At 38.4% G+C, this 22,159-nt stretch overlaps 1 protein-coding gene across 1 annotated transcript; it reads left to right on the top strand.

Moving 5' to 3' along the window:
• Positions 1–304: 304 nt before the first annotated feature.
• Positions 305–3,443, top strand: LOC129722985 (aminopeptidase N-like). The gene is made up of 6 exons (XM_055676889.1): positions 305–931; positions 987–1,485; positions 1,549–1,702; positions 1,783–1,864; positions 1,976–3,124; positions 3,186–3,443. Exons 1-6 carry the CDS (start codon positions 312–314, stop codon positions 3,403–3,405), a joined length of 2,724 nt encoding a protein of 907 aa, XP_055532864.1. The 5' UTR covers positions 305–311; the 3' UTR covers positions 3,406–3,443.
• Positions 3,444–22,159: the final 18,716 nt, after the last annotated feature.

Raw genomic sequence — 22,159 nt, 5'->3', positions numbered from 1 at the left:
GAATCTATGTTTGATTTAAACAAAGAAACGACAATTTTAAGTATTTGGCTCGATTTTTCAGTTGTCTATAATATAAAAAATCGAATTATTCGGAGGTTGGGGTAGCACATCTCAAGATTACCAAATCATATTTCACGCTGGAGCTACTGTTTAAGATAAGGATTTTACCCTATCGAACAATTGATTCATTGGGTAAACTAACTCAGATAAGGTCCTCATAAGAGCCAGATAAGATATTGGCTCGTTAATGTGGATCTTTTATATGAACTCTGGCTAGAATGGCACAGTTTAAAACCTAGCGACGTTCGAAGATGTTGAATTTTTATCGAGTACTAGCCCTTCTGTTGGTTAGCATTTGTTCAGCTAGCCCGTTTGGGGAAGGATCTCGTGAATTTCTTTCCTACCGGCTACCTAATACAACAATTCCAACACATTACAACCTGTATTTGGACACCAACGTACATTTAGGGGACTTCGAGTATAAGGGAAATGTTCAAATTAGTATTACGGTACTGGAAAAAACTCAACAGATTGTGCTTCACAGCACACGGAGTGTCATCGATCGGCTGGAGCTGCGTAACAGCAATCAACTTCTAATGGCAATTTATGAACCCGAGTTTGACGAGGATAAAGAGTTTTTGATTGTGAATACCAAAGAATCGCTGGCTGTTGGCACCAACTATGTTCTGGATATAGATTTCACGAACTCTTTGGATCGCACTGACAGGGCTGGATTCTACCGATCGTCTTACGAAACCACGGAAGGAGAGACAAGGTATTTAGGTGTGACCCAATTTCAACCATGTGACGCGAGATCAGCTTTTCCGTGTTACGACGAACCCGGCATCAAGGCCACGTTCGATGTGAGAATTGCCTGCGGAATAGAATACACTGCGAAGGCTAATGCACCGGCGCTAGGAGTAACTTTATTGTAAGTTAACAGATTTTCAAACTAAAAAAAATATTGTTATAATATTTGATTTTAGGCCAAACGATAAAAAACTAACCACGTTCCAAAGAACACCACGAATGCAGACGTATATTGTGGCGTTTCTAGTTTCGGACTATGTCACCGAGCGTCAGGTTGTGAACGAGCGGAAACAGCTGGCTGTCGCGAGCGTAGCGCGACCAACGGCTAAGGATCAACTAACCTTCTCCGTAGATGCATCGGTTCGGTTTCTGCGTGAAATGCAAGAATATTTTGACCACGACTATTCCATGTCCAAAATCGATAATGTGGCCATCAGAGAATCGGATTTTTACCCTGGGGCAATGGAGAACTGGGGATTGGTAGTTTATCGCGAATCTGCGATCCTCTTTGATCCAGAGTCCCATGGTGTAAGCAGACAGGTGAGTGTGGTGGAAATTGTTGGCCACGAATATACGCATCAATTTTTCGGGAATTTGTTGGCCCCCAAGTGGTGGTCGTATCTGTGGCTGAATGAAGGTTTCGCACAACTGTACCAGTACTATCTGACGGAGCTTGTAAGAGATTAGATTTGGTGACGTGGGTTGGAATGGAGAGCTCTGATTTTTTTTTCTTGACAGAGTCACCCAGAGTTCAATATGAGAGAACGATTCGCCTCGGTCCGGGAAAATGCCTTGAGCACCGATGCTAGCGCGAGTGTTCGTCCTATGACTCATTACGTGGAAACTCCAAGCGCAATTAACGGATTGTTCGACGGGATTGCCTATGCTAAATGTATGTATTCTAATTGTGGCATTCCCAAAAAAAAAATATTGTGTTGTAAAAAAAAGAATATAAACGTTCTCAATTTTCAGCTGGCAGTGTACTTCGAATGTTTAATTATGCCTTTACTGAAGCTACATTCCAGAAAGGACTACAGTATTACATAAAACAAAAGTAAGTCAACGGGTTCTGATATTCGGGGTCGAACCCAAACCCTAATGTTATTTAAATCAAGACGACCACAATTAGAAAACAGCTTTTCTAATTTTCCTCCTACAATTTTAGCGAAGATAACGGAGTAGTAGAGGATCAAAACTTGTTCGACAGTCTGGCACAGGCCCTAGAGGAGGATGGCAAGCTGCCTCCAGGAGTAACTATACATGAGATTTTCGAATCATGGTCCAATCAAGCTGGAGCCCCTCTCGTTACTGTTGAACGTGTTGACGGCACCAACATATTCACGTTCAGTCAGGAACGATTTTATAACTCACCACCGGAGAATCCCGAACCGCAATCGTGGTGGATTCCCATATCGTACTACACCGAAAGCAGCAACGACACGAGTGCTGCCTTCTGGATGGCGCCAGATAAACAAGAAGTGCAGTACGAATTTCCGCTTTTGGAGAATGATTCCGTGCTCATCAATACACTTGCCACAGGATACTATCGCGTAAATTATGCTCCCCAGATGTGGGAGACCATCATCTATAAGCTTTACGAGCACACCGATTCCATCGATAAATTATCGCGAACGCAACTAATTGACGATTCTATGAATCTGGCTCATGCCGGTAAATTAGATTATTACACAGCCTTCAAAGTATTCGATTATCTACAGTATGAGGTCGAATATAGGCCGTGGGCAACAGCACATTCTAACCTAAAATTTTTAAAGCGTATGCTACGAAATGACTCGGAAGCTCTTAAAACCCTAGAAAGCTACGCAGCCCAACTCGCAGCGAACATTCTTTCGGTTTATGGCTACGACAGGCGTGGTGTAGGTGAGTCGGCCGATGTCGAGGAAACGCGCTTGATTGCTTTAGAATGGGCATGCGAATCTGATCCACAATGCCAGGCACAGGCCGCAAAGCGGTTTGATAATTTGAAAAAGGAGACTTACCTTTCTTGCAAATCCCAAGCGGAACAGCTCTTCGTGTGCACCAGGATTCGTAACAGTAGTTACAACGATTTTGTTCAATTGCTTGAAACGCTCAAAATAACGCGCGAAGATGTTAGCCGAAACCATCTATTGGGAGCCTTTGGTTGTATTACCGATAAAGTTACTATTCGCCGGTATTTGGATGAAATTATGACAGATAATTTCAGAGGAAACGAAAAAGTGCAAGCTCTACAAGCAATTTATCAGTCCACGGCTGAAGGGTTGCAGATTGTGATGGAAACGTTCGACGCCGAGTCTGGCTTCCTAAAGCAGCTGTGAGTTACGAAAGGGTAGTATTTTTGTAATACAATCTCACTTTCTTTTCGCCATTTGCAGCCTATTGAACCAGCGGGAAATCTACGCCTTGTTGGAGAACTTAGCTGAATACATAGTTGAACCAGGTATGGCTGACCAATTGGTAAATGTGGTCCAAACGGAAGCTCCCAATCTGCTGTCTACAGTTCAAGCTAAGCTCCAACAGAATCAAAAGTGGATACAAAGAAACGCAGCAATGGTTTCCGAAATGCTTAGAAGACCAACCGAAGTGAACATGTAAATCTGATGCGTAATTTGAATTGTAGATATTAAAAATAAATTTTTGAAGACACTTCGAGTTACAGACTTCGCGAAATATTCGAAGCATTCCCACAGATAAAATACGATGGTAGAGTCGTACTTTAAATGCTCTAACTGTAAATGAAATATATGTTTAATTTTTTCTCGTACTTAATCCAGCAGCTTTTCATAGTAAACCAGGTCAAACGCAAAGCAAATACGAGCAACGCGTCACGACCGACCTGACAATTATGCTATCATTTTCTTTCGCCAGCCTTACAGCTCGACTTCGCTTCCGTCTACGTCGCTGAATGAGGTTCTCCACGAGCAGCCATCAAAACGCCATCGGAGCCCCCATTGACTGCCACTCGTTCAACAGGAGAAAGAAACACTCGAAAGAAAGGAGCCAGTGGACCTCTAGCCGGCGCGGTAAGGCGAACCACGAGACACGAACCAGACAGCGTCGACAAGGTAAAAGTCGTCCCCTCCCCCTTCACAGTGAGTGTGTGCAGTTGATTCACCACACAGCCTCTGCGTCTACAGATCGGTCCACCATGCGCAACCGTTGATTATGTAATATTTTCGAAAATAAAAGTAAAGAAAACTGAAAATTGGGTACACCGTCTGCAAACCCCGGCGGGTGATGGCGGCAGTGGCAGCGATGGCGGAGGAATTACGCGATCCACTTTCGCTTTCGATGAGGTTTTGCCTTTCTTTTGCTACCTTCGCTTCCACGATGATCGCACATTGCGCATGCCGTACCGTCACTGCTGCTTGCTTGGGGGCTCGCTCGATACCCTATCTGCACTATCATAGAGATGGTCGGGGTTATTTCTATGATAGATTAGGATGACAAAAAATGTTTGAAATGGTAATGGCAATCCCCGAACTCCTGGGTTAAGCATTACCGATAAAGTTACTATTCGCCGGTATTTGAATGAAATTATGACAGATAATTTCAGAGGAAACGAAAAAGTGCAAGCTCTACAAGCAATTTATCAGTCCACGGCTGAAGGGTTGCAGATTGTGATGGAAACGTTCGACGCCGAGTCTGGCTTCCTAAAGCAGCTGTGAGTTACGAAAGGGTAGTATTTTTGTAATACAATTTCACTTTCTTTTCGCCATTTGCAGCCTATTGAACCAGCGGGAATCTACGCCTTGTTGGAGAACTTAGCTGAATACATAGTTGAACCAGGTATGGCTGACCAATTGGTAAATGTGGTCCAAACGGAAGCTCCCAATCTTCTGTCTACAGTTCAAGCTAAGCTCCAACAGAATCAAAAGTGGATACAAAGAAACGCAGCAATGGTTTCCGAAATGCTTAGAAGACCAACCGAAGTGAACATGTAAATCTGATGCGTAATTTGAATTGTAGATATTAAAAATAAATTTTGGAGGACACTTCGAGTTACAGACTTCGCGAAATATTCGAAACATTCCCACAGATAAAATACGATGGTAGATTCGTACTTTAAATACTCTAACTGTAAATGAAATATATGTTTCATTTTATCTCGTACTTAATCCAGCAGCTTTTCACAGTAAACCAGGTCAACCGCAAAGCAAATACGAGCAACGCGTCACGACCGACCTGACAATTATGCTATCATTTCCTTTCGCCAGCCTTACGGCTCGACTTCGCTTCCGTCTACGTCGCTGAATGAGGTTCTCCACGAGCAGCCATCAAAACGCCATCGGAGCCCCCATTGACTGCCACTCGTTCAACAGGAGAAAGAAACACTCGAAAGAAAGGAGCCAGTGGACCTCTAGCCGGCGCGGTAAGGCGAACCACGAGACACGCACCAGACAGCGTCGACAAGGTAAAAGTCGTCCCCTCCCCCTTCACAGTGAGTGTGTGCAGTTGATTCACCACACAGCCTCTGCGTCTACCGATCGGTCCACCATGCGCAACCGTTGATTATGTAATATTTTCGAAAATAAAAGTAAAGAAAACTGAAAATTGGGTACACCGTCTGCAAACCCCGGCGGGTGATGGCGGCAGTGGCAGCGATGGCGGAGGGATTACGCGATCCACTTTCGCTTTCGATGAGGTTTTGCCTTTCTTTTGCTACCTTCGCTTCCACGATGATCGCACATTGCGCATGCCGTACCGTCACTGCTGCTTGCTTGGGGGCTCGCTCGATACCCTATCTGCACTATCATAGAGATGGTCGGGGTTATTTCTATGATAGATTAGGATGACAAAAAATGTTTGAAATGGTAATGGCAATCCCCGAACTCCTGGGTTAAGCATTCGAGTACCCAAGATTGGTTTTCAGTTTGCTGTACATGTACTAAAATAATTTGTAAGCTTTAGAAATGCTACAGATTGATCACCCCTATCAACCACCTTTTCTGTATATACTTATACTTTAATGCATGCAAAACCTAGTCGGCTTTCGTTCCAATTTTCTTTCTCTCCATTCAAGCCGTCGTCGTCGTCGTTGGTTGGCTGTTACCTCATGAAATGAAATGCTGCGCGCCCGTTTAAGTGACGCGAAAAATCTCTCTGGGGCTTTCGAAGAGCTGCTTGCTGCTGAGGAGAGGATATATTTTATCGCCGTTGTGAGAGAAAGGAGGTTGCGAGAATTGGAACATCGGTGGGCGATTGCGGTTCGCTTGCCGTAGCCGTGTTGCTAACTACCTTTGCTGTACCAACAGCAGTCTATATCCATGGAAAGGCCATGGTGATGAAAGGTTTTGGGATAGGTTGTGGTGAGCACATTATTGGCGGGCTGTCTCGTGCAGCTTCGTAACTGCTGCCGCGCACCGTAAGCGTACCGAGTCAATTTTCCTCAGCATGCACTTTTACGCCGCATGAAAAGTGAGAGTGGATTGTTGTTGTTGTTTTTTAGTCACTGCGGGATCTAAAGGTTAAGCGGCTTACATTTCTTTCGAAATCGACGTAACCAGGTCAAATCTTTTTGCCTCCTTCAATGGATGAGGTAACAAATGGAGCGAGTATTTGGAGGAAATGTTTTATATATTGTTTTTATAAACTAGCATTCGTGAAATATTTTAATCTCTTATCATTTGTATGATCAGTAGGAGGTACAGAATTATCGTTGCAGTCAACCCACAATTATTCTAAATTTGAACATATCACGTCGAAGTTTGTTGATAAAGAATGTTGAACATTAGATAAGATGAACTTCAAAGCTTTAGTTTGGTAATAAATATTGACGTTAGCGAAACAGGCTCAACAATTAGTCGTATAGGGTTATTACAAGTTGTACGATAAACGATAAAGCTATTTATATACAAACTAGTTGAACGTTCCCGGCGATGCTCGGGATCAAAAGTTTCAAAATTAGGAATCATTTTTTATAATTCATTGCATTATTAGCACAACTCACTTCAAAAATATTTCACATCTTCTACATCCATCATCACTTTAATGTTATGTGGGGTCATCCCAGTTCCGAACATACCACACTCAGGTGATAACCGAATATTCGTCATCGTTCACAGTAAAACCTCTTTTTATGTAACTTTTAGAAAAAAGAAATCAAAGTAAGAAGAATTTAGCGTGACCATTCATGCTTAGTTCTCCTCGATAATCATATCTAAAGAGATAACATGTGAATTTTTATAACGAAAATGTTTGTTGGTGTCCAGGGAACACGTCTGAGAAGAAAAATAAATTTATTTTTGAGCGTCTTAGTAGAATGGAATTGAATATTGAGAATAGGTTATGATTCCATTTAATTCCACCACAAAAAATTGCGTCCCTTTAATCGAATACCGTCCGCAGATACGTATTTCGGTTGCTACATGCAACCATCATCAGTGCGTATGTGGACAGTCCACCGAAATACGTATCTGCGGACGGTACTCGATTAAAGGGATTCGATTTTTTGTAGTAGAATTAGAGGAAACATAACCTATTCTCAATATTCAGTCTGAGAACAGAAATTAACGTTTTAATCCACATAACTACGTAGCAATTAAAAAAAAATTAAACCAACCCTTTCCTCCAACCAAATGTCCCAAGATCTAGTTTTGGTAAAAGTAAAAAAGTAAATCGAATCCCCGTAATGTGTTACTATTCACAAAACTACGAAAACATCAGAAATGTATTTTTTTCTGCTCGACTCGCACCAAATTTAAACATAAATTCTTCTGCAAGAAAATATTTGCAGATGTTGCAGGAAGAAAGAACATTTTATTGAAAAAAAAAATTTTCATTTACAGGCGAATTGCTTAAAAAGTCAACATTTTGCATGTATTATATGTATAATATATATAAATTTCAAAAAGAGTGTTTTAATGTGTTTTTCTGTATGCAGGAAATCATCTTCAAACATACGTAGTTTTTAAAGTAATATCTCAACTTTTAGCAATAAGATACCTATTATTTTTCCTTCCCTTCCTTTTCCTTTTTCCTGAATGTTTGTTAATCATTTCAATGAAGAACAATTACATATCATAGCATTAAATTTCGATTTAGAGTTAAATTGAGTTCAAATATTCATGATTTTGCTTGTTTAACGTAGTGTTGTGAATAATATCTCAATTTTCAGTAATCAAAAATCTGTTATTTTTACTCAAAAGTCTTTCCTGGACATAAACATATATTTTAATGGAAAAAATCATATATCATTGCTCTGAATTTGGATTTAGAGACAAATTGAGCCTAAAAAATTATGGTTCTGCATTTCTCGTGTGGTTTTGTGCAAAGTATTCAAATTTCAAATAATCAGATACCTAATAATTTTCCTAAAATATCTTTCCTAAACACAACGAACATTTTATTATAGTAAAAATCACTGCTTCGAGTTTTGATTTAGAGGCAAATTCAGCATAAAAGTCATGATTTTGCATGTTTCACGTAGTTTTGTGAATAATATCTCGAGTTTTAGTAATCAGATACCTGCTATTTTTTCTCAAATGTCTGTCTTAAACATCAACGAACATTTAAATGAAAAAAGAATCACGTGTCATTGCTTTGAATTTTAATTTGGAGACGAATAAAGTATAAAAAGTCATAATTTTGCATGTTTTACGTAGTTTTTTTTTAATAATATCTCAAGTTTTAGTGTTTTAGATACTAATTATTTTTCCTCAAATGTCTTTCCTGAACAAAACCAAACATTTTAGTGAAAAAAGAATCATATGTCATCGCTTTGAATTTTGATTTAGAGGCAAATTCAGCACAGAAAGTCATAATGTTTTGTTTTACGTAGTTTTGTGAATAATATCTCAAGTTTTAGTAATTAGATATCTATTATTTTTTCTCAAATGTCTTTCTTAAACTTCAACAAACATTTTATGAAAAAAGAATCACATGTCATCGCTTTGAATTTTGATTTAGAGACGAATTAAGTATAAAAAGTCATAATTTTGCATATTTTACGTAGTTTTGTGAATAATATCTCAAGTTTTAGTGATCAGATACCAATTATTCTTCCTCAAATGTCTTACCTGAACATAAACAAACATTTTAGTGAAAAAACAATCATATGTCATCGCTTTGACTTTTGATTTAGAGACAAATTTAGAACAGAAAGTCATAATTTTGCATGTTTTACGCAGTTTTGTGAATAATATCTCAAGTTTCAGTAATTAGATACCTATTATTTTTTCTCAAATGTCTTTCCTGAACATCAGCGAACATTTTCATGTTAAAAAACCTACACCGCTTATTATTTTTGATTGAGAACGATTCAAAATGATGATGATTACTGTACATCTCAGAGACCGAGGGAATAATATCAATAAGATCAAGCGTTACGGAATTCCATTTTTATATAGTAGATAAAAAAAAACTGCTGCAATTCTCAAAACTAGTGTGTTGTTTAATTTCAGTGGCATATAACACTGGTCGACGAAAGCGAAAAATAAAATTGCCCTAGAAAACTATAGCTTTTCAACCATTCCTGTGAATTTTGGTGCCCCTAATATATGCAGAAGTGCGTTAAAAGGCCGCAGAGTAATTGCTCGCAAGGTTCGTCGCTTCTGATTTAGCGTATGGAAAAACTCATTTAAGTATTTGAAAAAGTTTTCTTCGCTAGGGTTACTAAAATTCGCAGAAATGATTATATGTACATAATCTTACGTTTTTTTTTTTTCTAGTTTGAATCTCAGCACAGTGGTTTAAAACGCGAAAACGTGATCGTCAGCCTTTTGAGTATAAAAAGGTCATTTTAAGGCTATAGTTTATTTGACAGAGTTTTTGTAGATCTTAAAAGGTATCGTTGTTGTGAATACATTTTTGATTATTTACTCTTACTTTGTTGGGGAAAGGACCGTTCAGCGATCTAGGGCCGAACGAGTTAGAGATGTCCAGCTTCTTCTGTTTTGGGCAGCCGTTCTCCAGCCTTCCCGTACACCAACAGATCGTCTATCTTCTTCCACCGCGCACATCCACCGTGTGCGAGGCCTACCACGGAGTCGACGGCCTCTTCCTAGTTTTCTACTGAAGATAGTTTTGACGACTCTCTCGTCAGGCATTCTGGCTACATGTCCAGCCCACTCCAGCCTGCCCCGCTGTATTTACTTCACTATATCAGCATGTTTGTATACCTGGTACAACTCGTAGTTCATGCGTCTGCGCCACACTCCATCTTCTAGTTTACTGTCAAGTATCGATCGCAGAACTTTACGCTCGAAAACTCCGAGCACTCGTCGATCAGCCTCCTTCAACGTCCATGCTTCATGTCCGTAATGGGCCAACGGGAGTATCAGCTTTCTATAAAGCGCTAGTTTTCTGCGAGTTTGCAAACTACGGGACCTTAGGTGGTAACGTAATCCGTAGGCCCTGTACGCAGCTGCAACTCGTCGTTTTATTTCTCGGTTTATATGGTTGTCACATGTCACAAGCGTACCGAGATAAACAAATATCGTAAACCACTTCAAATCGTTCCCCATATATCTCCACCTCAGCACCAACACCACGGGAACTCCCACGCTCCCTGTTGTACTTCGTCTTGGCAGAGTTGAAGACAATTTCCAATCTCGCACACATTTCCAAACCTTCACGGCCCTACGGTCAATGCCGATGATATCAATGTCGTCCACAAAACCAAGGAGCATGTGAGATTTCGTGATGATCGTACCGTTTCTTTGCACATTTGGGAATTTTTGATTAATTCACCTAGAAGTCAGATAAAATTTTTTTAATTACTTGTAAAAATGAAGTCTTCAGCAAAGTTGAGGATAATCTTATGTAGAAAAACTTTGCTGAAGACACTTTGGTTCTATCTCTTGACAATCGACCATATAGGGGTAGTTTTATACACAGACATTCTTAAAATTACTAAAAAGCAAAAAAATACCAAATAACTTTTTCTGATGTTGGTTAAAAACATACTTTAATTCATTAAATCATTAAGTATTTTTGGAAATATGAGCATGAGCATGAGTATTGACGACCGTTCATATCGTAGTTGCACCTTCGTGATTGACCTGAGCTAGTGAAGTGGCACAGATAACCACATAGATGGTTTTTGGGAAGCTATACCATCTACAATGTACAACAATTCAGTAACACTCACTTTAAAAAGATTAATAACGGCGCCGGCCACGAAGAGGAATGTTAGTTCGACAAACGTTGTTATAAGACCGAGTACGTAACGCAAAAAAAATACCTAATAAAAGATTAAAAGATAAATTTAGAAAAAAAGGAGACACACACACCTAAACCAAAACGTCCTAAATTGATTGTGTTGCTTCTATGAATATATAGCAAAATTTAGCTTGGAGCTAGAAATAACCATTCAAAAGCCAGAGAAGTCATTAACACCAAAGAAAAAACAATGAATATCGAAACAAAGTAATCGGACAAATTTAAAGTTCAAAATTTCAAAACATTTTAACAATTCTAAAATATCACGAAACAGACGAACAATTTGTGCGGTACGCGTCTTTTCTCAGATAAGAAATATGAATATCCACAATGAGAAAATATATAAAAACGCTGCCCTTTGCGCCGTCTAGCCTCAGCACACAATCAGCCCAAAAAATTGTGGGATAAAACTCACACGCGGATACTAAAAAATAAGTATTTGATTCATGTCGGTGGTTGCCACCAGCAGTTTAAATGAACATGTCTGTAAATGTATGCACTTATCTTAGGCACCGAAGCAGCATTCAGTGAGTCAAGCACGCCACCGCGCTCCCACTAGAGCACAAATAAACCGTTTCCATGATTACAGTTGCCGCTCTCTCGGCTCCTGCTTCTCAGCAGAACTTGCCATCGGCGACAAGCATATGTACAGCGAAACACTGGAGAAGAGGTTTCACTGCGATGAACTTTAGACACAACCTACACTCTTCGCATGAACACGAACGCGTTTAAGAAATATCACCAACACAACACTGCGCTACTAAGACGGCCATTTGCAGAACGATAAACTGTACAAGAAAACTGTATTAAAATTCTAATTCTTGAATTCCTCTCACTCGTAATTCACTTTGAACATACTGTAATCAACAAGGGATACCCTGAACTACAACTATCACTCGAATTTCACAATTTTTCGCACTATGCACCACAATTGAACGCGATTATTGAAGACGCGATAAACAAAGCGTCTACACACTGGCTTCTTTCACTCTCTTCACATTAGGTATTTTTGGAAATATAACTAAAAGAAAACTCGCAAATCTTGCAGAAACTGTAAAATTAAAAGTTGTTTTCTGACAATAATCTATCTGTCAATAAAAGAGAACTTTCTTTGCAATGTTGAAGTCAGCACTTAGAAAATCCTTATACAGTCAAACCTGATATTGTGCGACGTTTTTTTGTACGACATTTTTTGTGCGACTTTTTTTATGCGTTTATTTTATTTGTGCGACTTTTTTTGTGCGAATTTTTTTGTGCGGTATATGAAAAAGGACTACATCCGACAAGATTTCCAGCCATTTAGTTTTTCCGATCCTTGGTATGAATTTCAACGCATTACATAAGTGTTGAGTCAAAAATTACTATTTGAGCCAGTTTTACGAAGGAAAAGTCACGTATTGCTAGCCTACGAAGGATAGCGGTTGGAAAGATTGTTTTAAAATTGTTCTCATAGGTATCCTAAATCAGAATCATCAACTTACGAGATATTTTTACTTGAGAATTTTTTCCATGCGGTCCCTATCCACCGCATAAAAAAAGTTTTTTTCAATAAGGTTGTGGAAACAATGTTTTGTAGCTACACGTGAAGTTTCAGAAGATTTTTTTCAATGTGATTTATTTTATTAAAATTTGATTTTTTTTTGTTAAAAAAGCTGTTACTCGAGCTTCGCTCATAATTTTTTTAGGATGATAAGTACTTTTCGTTTAAAAAAATCTCAGAAATAAGATGAAATCAGAAGTTTTGAAATCGAAACGTACGGAAAACGGAAAAACGCAATGTAATTTTTCAAATGAAAAAAGACACTTATTGGATTCCTTGACTATTTTTTTTCGAAAATTATGTATCAGTCTGTTATAAATATTAAACTTTTTCAGCCATAATTAAAAGAAAATAGGGATTTTTGATGAAAAATTGCACTTTTATCAAAAAAGCGATGGGTCCCAAGGAGCGAGGTGTGGTCCAATCGACACCAAAATTAGCACCTTATGTGGAGATCTGGAGGATTTTGAACCAAATCTGAGAAGGTCTTTGACATGAGGTGTGCACACTTGAGATGGAGTGACCCATACATAATGTATACACATCAGTTGAAGGAAAACACATTAGGGATCGAGGACATATCAGAACAAAGAAAAAAGAAGGAGGAATATTGATGGCAACATATCCATAAAAAAAATTGATAACGATATTGATATAAAAAAGAATGCTGACATGAAAAATCAAGAAAGATTCAAAACAATTACAACATACCACTGATACTCTATACTTTAGAGATAAGATTTCAGCCCCTAGAAATACTGAAACTCAACAGGACGCTAAAAGTACGAAAAAAATGACAGAACTAAAATGATGAAAATGTCTACATAATGGCGGTTCCAGTTCTTTTTTTATTAATCAATCCTAAGAAATGAAAACAATCCATTGCGCTTAAAAAAACACTCAGTAGGCCTAAACTGGCTAAATAGCACGTTTGCAATAAACCTGAAAATGAAAAAGGGATTAGGATAATTAAACTCCAAAGTTGGGTAATCACAAAATTGCATCAAACCACGGAGAAAATATATATATATATATATATATATATATATATATATATATATATATATATATATATATATATATATATATATATATATATATATATATATATATATATATATATATATATATATATATATATATATATATATATATATATATATATATATATATATATATATATATATATATATATATATATATATATATATATATATATATATATATATATATATATATAACCAAAAAGTTTTATAATATCTGCAGGCCTCCGAGTCTTGTGCTTTTAAAATTCAAAGTGGTGGCTCGAAGTCAGCCGTTTGTAGCTTCAACACATTTTCACATGAAGAGTAAAAAGTGTAAAAAATGATCAAAGCACTAACCTTGAAGAATAATGATAACATATAGAGGGTTGAGATTAAATATTGAAAACTAAGGAGAATTTAGCTGTAAAATGGAAAATATGTATTTGATCCTGTAAATCATTCTCATCCTCTTCTAAGTAACTACTTCTAATCAAGTGCAAAACCAACGTAAGGTATCGAACGTCTTCGTCAGTGGTTTTCTTCGGCAGGTTTTCTGCAGCAATCTTATGCAAAAACCTGCCGAAGAAAACCACTGACGAAGACGTTCGATACCCTATTTTTAGTCTTCGAAGAAAGCTAAAAATCCTTTCAAAGGCTATTCACGGTGCTCCCACAGACCGTTATTATAAAAAAATGTACCTCAGAATCTCAGTACACCATTCGATTCGTTATGACGTCCAGAACCTCTGGTCAACATTTCAAAATCATCGTACGGTACATTTTTGAGTAATGCCCTTTTGAAGGTCGTAAAGTACAAAAAAGGGGTATACTCACTGTAAAGCAAATTTTCAACCACCATTTCATGAAATCAAGATGGAAAGATTTATTTGAAAATTCCGCAGTGCACAATGGTCTAAATCCGAAAAATTATGATCGTTTTAAGTTTGACTGTGAAAAATGGATTTTATGTACAGGGTAAGAAAAACTATCCGTGTTCAATGTTTTAGTCATAACTCTATTCTTTCAATATTAAACCACAACATATTTATACAAAATGTAGATACATTAGCATGGTTTGTAATATTTACATCACGTACTCGAAATGTCCACCCTTGGCTTCAACGCACGCCTTCAATCGTTTAGGAAAATTATCAACGATGGACGATAGTTCTTCCACAGATATGGCATCCCAGGCTTTGGTCAGACTAGGGTTTCAAATGATCCAATGATTTGTGTGGTTTAGTACAGGCTCTGGCCTCAACAATAGACCAAACGGAATAGTTCATTGGATACAAAATTCCGCAAATCAGGAGAGTTTGAAGTCCATTCATCTTTAGTTAAATATCTCGGAAAAAGTTTGCTACAGAGTTCCGGGTTTTTTTTGCTCCATGCGATGGAGCCCCCAATCTTGTTGTAATGTCCATTTATTTTTACCGGAATGTACACGTGCCCAAGGTACCAATGTGTTGGTCAAAAGCTTTTGGTGAACAAATTGGTTGGTTTTTACGCCCTTTTCAATGAATATTAAAGGGGTTTTACCGGTAGCCGTAATTACCGCCCACAGTAATTCCAGATCACAGAAAAAATTATAGAAAAAAAAACTAATTTTAAGGAGGGGTGTTCCCCAGCTGGTCTCGAGATCACAAGCCAGTCGTCGTAGGTTTGAGTCTTGACTCGAGAGAGACTGTTAGTGCCAGTAGGATCGTAGCGCTAGCCCCGCAACTGTCCTGTACACCTAGCGGTTGTCTGCGAAGTCTGTGTATAGTAAACAGAAGGACAAGTTCCAAATCGGAATGTAGCACCAAGGCTTTGTTTTTTTTTGTTCCACAAAAAACTTTATTTTGTTGTATCCAACGTACAGATAGGACATCGCAGTATTCAGCAACTGTTTTTCTTTCAGAATTTTCCACAACTTTGCTGAAGGAAACAATCTGGTATATTGAAAATTAAAAAAAGTATTTTTTGATCTAACTGTTAGGTGGATTGATCGAAAAAACAAAAATGCCTAAAGTAAGGCCTTGTTTTATGAAACAATTTTGCTGAATACATTGAGTACATGAAATCAATTTTCCACAGAAAAATCTAAAACGATTCTAAACGGTTTTTCGAGTATAGACCACTGTGCACTGTGGGATTTTCAAATAAATCTTGAAACCAATTGTTAATGTCTTGAAATATAATACTAGGAATGTGTAGAAACTATTTTGGAAGTCATTTTATTAAATGATGGTTGAAAAATGTGTTTTACAATAAGTATTTCGTCGTTTTTATATCACTTTTTTGTACTTTACGACCTTCAAAAGGACATTACTCAATAATGTACCGTATGATGATTTTGAAATTTTGACCAGAGATTCTGGACGTCAGAACGAATCAAATGGTGTACTCAGATTCTTTGGTGTATTTTTTTATAATAACGGTCTGTGGGAGCACCGTGTGTCATTTGAAATAAAGCGTAAGAATTTTTAAAAATAAACATATTTAAAAAAATATTATATCGAATTTGAGGGAATTTTCACAGCAGTTTTTTGCAGTTTATGAAAATATTCTATGTGGAGAATAAATTTTTTTTTCAATAGTAACTTTTTGAAACAACATGTAGAAAAATAATTTCTAGTCGTAAAGTGGTTATCTTATAAATAAAATAAAGTTACATACATGTGCGACCGCCCATAACTTTACAACGGAGCGTCTGATTTGAGCTGGCTTTGTTTTGTTGTGTTCGTCTTCACCCAAGGCAAATTGTTACGGCTAGAAAACTAGGAAAATTCAAAGGAAAATGGTGGAATTCACGAAAATAGAATTTCCATACAACGAAGAAATGAGATCGCAGAAGGCGCAATGAACAACAATAATATGACAGCAATTTAAAATAGGTGACTCTCGACAGTTATTTTGAAATCATCCTTTAAAAGCTGCCACCGAAAATTAAATACAAATAGAATCACGCTCGACTGGTGGCTACCGTCACGGTGATCGGTTCAACTATCTAAACATATAAAAATGCAGCTCTGTCTGTCTGTTTTATCCAACTACTGGAAACGACTAAACCGATCGGCGTGAAATTTTGTGTATGGGGGTTTTAGGGGCCGAGAAAGGTGACTAAGATAGTTCGGGATCCCTTCCTTTTCTGGAAGGGAGGGGTTCCATAGAAATGAAACACAAATTTCTGCACATCTCGAGAACTAAACAAGGAAATGGAAGCAAATTCCACAGGTAAATATTTTTAGGGGTTACAAATATGTCCATAATAGTTTAACACACCTCCTTCTTCTGGAAAGGTGAAGTTTCCTACAAATGAAACTCAAATTTTTTCACATCTCCAGAACTAATCGAGTAAATGGAACCAAATTTAGCATGTGGAGGTTTTTGGGGGCTAAAAATATTTTAATGGTGTTTCAACACCCCTCCCTTTTCTCGATAGGAGGGCTCTCAAACAAATCAAACATAAATTTCTATGGTGGTTTGATACTCCTCCGTACTCTGGAAGGGGAGGCAGGTCTCCCATACAAGCTAAACAGATATTTCAACCAGGTTTTCCTGAAAACAGCCTACAATGATGCACAGGAGTCAAAACTCGACTCCATACGCCATTTATAAATTTAAGGTGGAAACTTCCGGTTTCTAATATGGGTATTTCCGAAATCGCAATGGTGCTCTGAAGCCACAAGTCGACCTCAGACTACATTTTGAATTGTAAGATGGCAACTTCCGGTTTTTGGAAAACAGCCGAAAATGGCCGATTTTCATCCAATATTAGTTCCTCCGGAACCAGAATGATGCACAGAAACTAGAAATCGATCACATACACCATTTTGAATTTTAAGACTTCCGACTTCCAGTTTCTGGAAAACAGCCGAAAATTACCAAATACCACCCACTATGAGTATCTCCGGAATCAGAGCTAAAAATTTACCACATACACCATTATGATATGTAAGATGACGACTGTTGGTATCTGGAAAACAGCCGAAAAAGACCAAATAACACCCAATATGGGTGTTTCTTAAACCAGAATGACGCCCAGGGGCCAGAATTTGTCTCCAAATGCCATTTTGATACCCAATATAGCGACTTCCGGATTCGGAAAAACTGCCGAAAAAGACCGAATATTGCTTAATATAAATATTTCCGTAATCGAGATGATGCATAGAAGCCAAGCATTGACCCTAGACACTATTTAGAATTCAAAGATGACCACTTTTAGTTTCTGGAAAACAACAAAATTACTGAACACCACCCAATATGGGTATTTACGGAATACCACTCAATATGAACTTTTTCAGAATAGAGGTGATGTACAGAAGCCAAAAGTCGAGGATGTTGTCATTCCGATAAAACCAATCATTTCAAACGATTTGCCTTTTGACTTTGATCATATCCTAAGGCCGATTCGTCGTGCATTTTTAGACTATAAACAAATCGCAAGGAATCAATGAATTTGGAATGTTAAAAATTATTAAATTAAACACAAAAATGGGTGAGACGAAGTTTGCCGGGTCAGCTAGTACAGTATACTTTATGTCATTAACACCTTGCAAGTTTACCTACACACTTTACTAGAAAAACAATGCAAAATTTTGTTTGGGGACAATCGTACAGAAGACATCAGTGAGGTAAGATAGCCCATGCTATTAATTTTAGTAATTATGGTGCACTTTCTGGAATGAGAACTAAAGAAAGCTGGGTTAAGGAGTGTTTCTCGATTAAAAATGCACCAACTTAAGGATAGTTTCGAAACTATAACAAAAGTACCTGTTACTTTTTTCAGATTACTTAGAACCCTAGAACATCATTTTTCATCATTTTGTTCCAAACAGTTACTATTAAAAAAAAATCCACAAAAAATATTTTCATAAACTGCAACTTAGAAAGCACCTGCTGCGAAACTTTCATCAAATTCGAAGCAATATTTTTCTAAACATGTCTTTTTTAAAAATTTTGACCTTAATTTCATATGACTATAACAACACGAAAACCTACTCAAATTTAATTGAAATTGAAACCTTTGAAGTTTTCAATGTTTATTTGAAAAAATAGACATCGCGATTTTTGTGATGCGTTTTACGAATTCCGACCCATTATGATTAGATAGGAAGCATCTGCCAGCTTATTCCCACTAATAATAAAATGTGTATTCCTTAGATTCATTAAGTCTACGGAAATATTCTTCGATCTGGAATCGCTGGATGTCGGATAATGATGTCGAAGTCGATTGTTAAAGTGATTGTGAAGAAGAGTATGAATTCAGGTAATGGTGCATTCGATGATAAATTCGAACTTATGACTTAAAATTGCTAAGCAACTCTGTGAACAGGCCCGGATTTTAGAGGAGGGGGGGGGGGCAAAGGGGGCAAATGTCCCGGGCCTCCCGATTGAAAGGGTTCCCCTAGTCCTAGGGCGACCTTTTTTTGCTCGTCTTTACCTCTACATGTTTTAAGAAAAGAGGGCCTCACAAACCAATTTGCCTCGGGCCCCCTAGCTTATAAATCCGGCTGATGGGAAGTTAGTTCTAATCTAAAGACTTTTTCGAAAAAAATTATAATATTTTTGAGGTGAAACGATTTTTTATCATGTTTTTTTCGTAATTTGTTCGGTAGAACACGTTTTTCAACTAACGATATTTAACTGCTCACACGTTCTAATATCTATTTTGTAGAAAAAATGTATTGTTGTAAATTTTTGACTGCTTATTTAAGGCTGCTAATGGAACTGAACATATGCTTAACAAGCTTTTGATTTGTCAATTGTCTTGCTTTTTAATACCTAGGATAATTATTCCATTATTCATCTCATTGAATCACCGCTCAATTATTCATCTCACGACGTCCCCATATTCAACACACTGTTAATCAAGAATGAATCACATTATCATGAATGAAGTAGCCACAGACCGTCGTAGTAGGTTACATAGATATCCGTTGTAGCTTTTTTTATTCTCGCTTATTTTCCGTCGGTCTAGTTCCGCCACTGTTGTTGTGCCAATCACCGACGCCCGGGAGGCGACTCCACCCAGGACCCTAACTCACGATCCGTTGATTAACGGACCGGCGCCAACGGCTTTACTTCCTCATGCGATGGAAGGCGTGATCCCAGAGATTTTTCGCCTCAGAAAATCTCCCGGTGTCGGCTAGGATTGAATTTAGACCAGTTGGGATGGTTGTGAGTGGATCACGCCACCCCACAACCATCGACACCTATGTCGGCGTTGGGATTCGAACCCAGGCATCAAGCGTGGTTGGCAGAGACTTTACCAACCACGCTAGGCCCCCACCATTATCCGCTGTAGTTGTTTACGTGCAAAATTGGTAACCTAGGTAACCACTGCAGTGCTGTCGATTTATGTCAATTATTTCGGAATAATTCAATATTTTGGGTATGATGTTTTCGTATAAACAGAAACTGATTTGGCAACTTTTGATTTTCTTCAACGCAGGGAAAACAGATGAAAAAACATACAGTTGAAATTTTGGATTTGCAGAAATTCATCTCATATATTTCTACTGATTCAAGCTTGTTTTTGAAATTTGAGGTGAACATTTCAAAGATTAAAATACATTCTTAGTGTAGTAAGTGATTTTTTTAGTGATTAAAATAAAAAGTGGTCCGCTATGGATGAAAAAAACTTTGGTTGGCTGCTGAACGAGTCCCGTTGTAGCCGTTTAGAGCACAGCGTGGATTTTGTATTCTGAGGTAGGTGATTGAAATAAATGAGTTTTCGAGTGCAGATGCTCGACTATAATATCAAATTTAGAGCTTTTAAGTGAGTTTTTGCGGATTTTACTTTACGAGGAATCTAAAGTGAACTAAAAAGAATCCATTCCATGGATTAGTAGATTGGTTTAGTTAGGAAATATGCGTTTTTTTCCTGTTTTCAATTGTGTTTTCATGTGTATGAGATGAATATATGGGGTCAGATGAATAATGGAACAGTTTCCCTATTTCAAAAAAAAATTCTTGATTTCCCGAGATTAGCACGGGAACAACAATCCAGCCCACCCGTTCCAGGAAGCAGTTTGGCCAAAATAAACAGACCACTCGAATGCACACGAAATGCACAATAGCCAAGCACCATCAAATCAACTCTTCAAACCACCGCACCATCTAGGAACGATCAATTTCAGCCGGTTGTCGAGCGAAACGACACGAACAACCATCTTCTCTTCTGGTTTCGTAACAAGCGACTTCCTGGGTTAAGTCTTGCAAGACGGTTCTAATTGTGAGTGTGCTTGCTGTTCACTTTTTTTCTCAGCCCGCGTTGCAGCGCGTTTCACGAAAGTTGCTGTCAAACAAACAAACAAAAAATTTGGCCAAAAACCCACCTCCCACCATTCGAGTGTCGCGCGGCACACCACCGTTCGCATCTATTTCCCCGTGGTGGCTGGAACCGAAAGACGGAAGACGGTGGCCCGGGGTGAAGTGGCCCGAAGGCATCCACGAAGTTGGAGAGTGCTTTTTATACAGACAATTCAAGTAGTTGTGAGTTGGAGCTGCTGCTTTTTGCGATTCGTTATTTAAATTTTTATTCTGTACTGTCCTTGAAAGTTTAGCACAACTCACGTTCGAATGCGCTCCATCCTCCGTCCGTCGACGAAATATCTCGCCTGCTGCCATCGTCGTGGTTGCCTACGTCCTCCGTCGTCAGGTACCATTCCCCTCCATCATGTTTGGTTTAATGTTTTATTTCATTTCAATTTCGTACCGGAGTGTAAATTCGTATGTAGTATTTAACGAGAGAGTACAATAAATAGCTGATCGGCGTCGCCGGGGCTCTGCCACGAAGGGGACAATACGTGTTGACGATGCATGATGATGGTTTTTGATTGCTCTCGTCAACTGGCTCCTTCTTCTCGCTCACCTCCGCACCAGTTTTACTGTGATTATTTCGAAGCTAATATATTATTACAGCAGCTGTCGTCATTCAATGCATAACTGAAAATTATTACAAAATATTCTGTTTATAAGTTCTAATGCAAATTAATGCAGAGTGACGAGCAATTATTTCTACAGGCGGATCCTCATACGCCCACGCAATGAAATTTGATTGCCACACCAAAATCACAATAATCAAATTGCAGTTAATAAAGAAGCCCGAAGCGACATACTTCGTGATTGCTTATTTTGTTTTAGCACACTGAGCTGTCAGTCGAAAATCACCTGAAAGCAGGTCTTCAACCGAACGACGAACAGTGCACTGCACCGTAATAAACGGTCATCTGGTTCCATTACGCGCTCGGGAAGGCGGTCACTGCGACAGTTGACATACGGTTGAGGACGGTAACGAACGGAGATTCGTCCTTCAGTACTATAATTTCATCTGCCTTTGGCCTACCGCTGTCAGCGAAGCAACACGTGAGCGACCGTTACAGCAGCTGTACCTGATTCGAGCACCTTTAAGGCGGCCAGAGTACAACCTGTTGATGGATGGATGGGCTGTAAAATGGTGAAAGAAAAGATGAGCCGAAATTGCTCTCACGGCACGGGTTGCATAACTTTCCACGGTGCTGAAACGAAACGCAACAGCTGTGAGTTTACTGTTCAATTCGACGTGAAAGTAAAACTAAAAGGCGTTGATTGGTTGTCATAAAAACTAAATAAATGTAATGCAGTCGCCGTTCGCTTC

The sequence above is a fragment of the Wyeomyia smithii genome, chromosome 2, assembly GCF_029784165.1.
Source record: "Wyeomyia smithii strain HCP4-BCI-WySm-NY-G18 chromosome 2, ASM2978416v1, whole genome shotgun sequence".
Taxonomy (NCBI): Eukaryota; Metazoa; Arthropoda; class Insecta; order Diptera; family Culicidae; genus Wyeomyia; species Wyeomyia smithii.
Note: the sequence above shows the minus strand (reverse complement) of the source record. Positions and strands in the feature narration are given on the sequence as shown.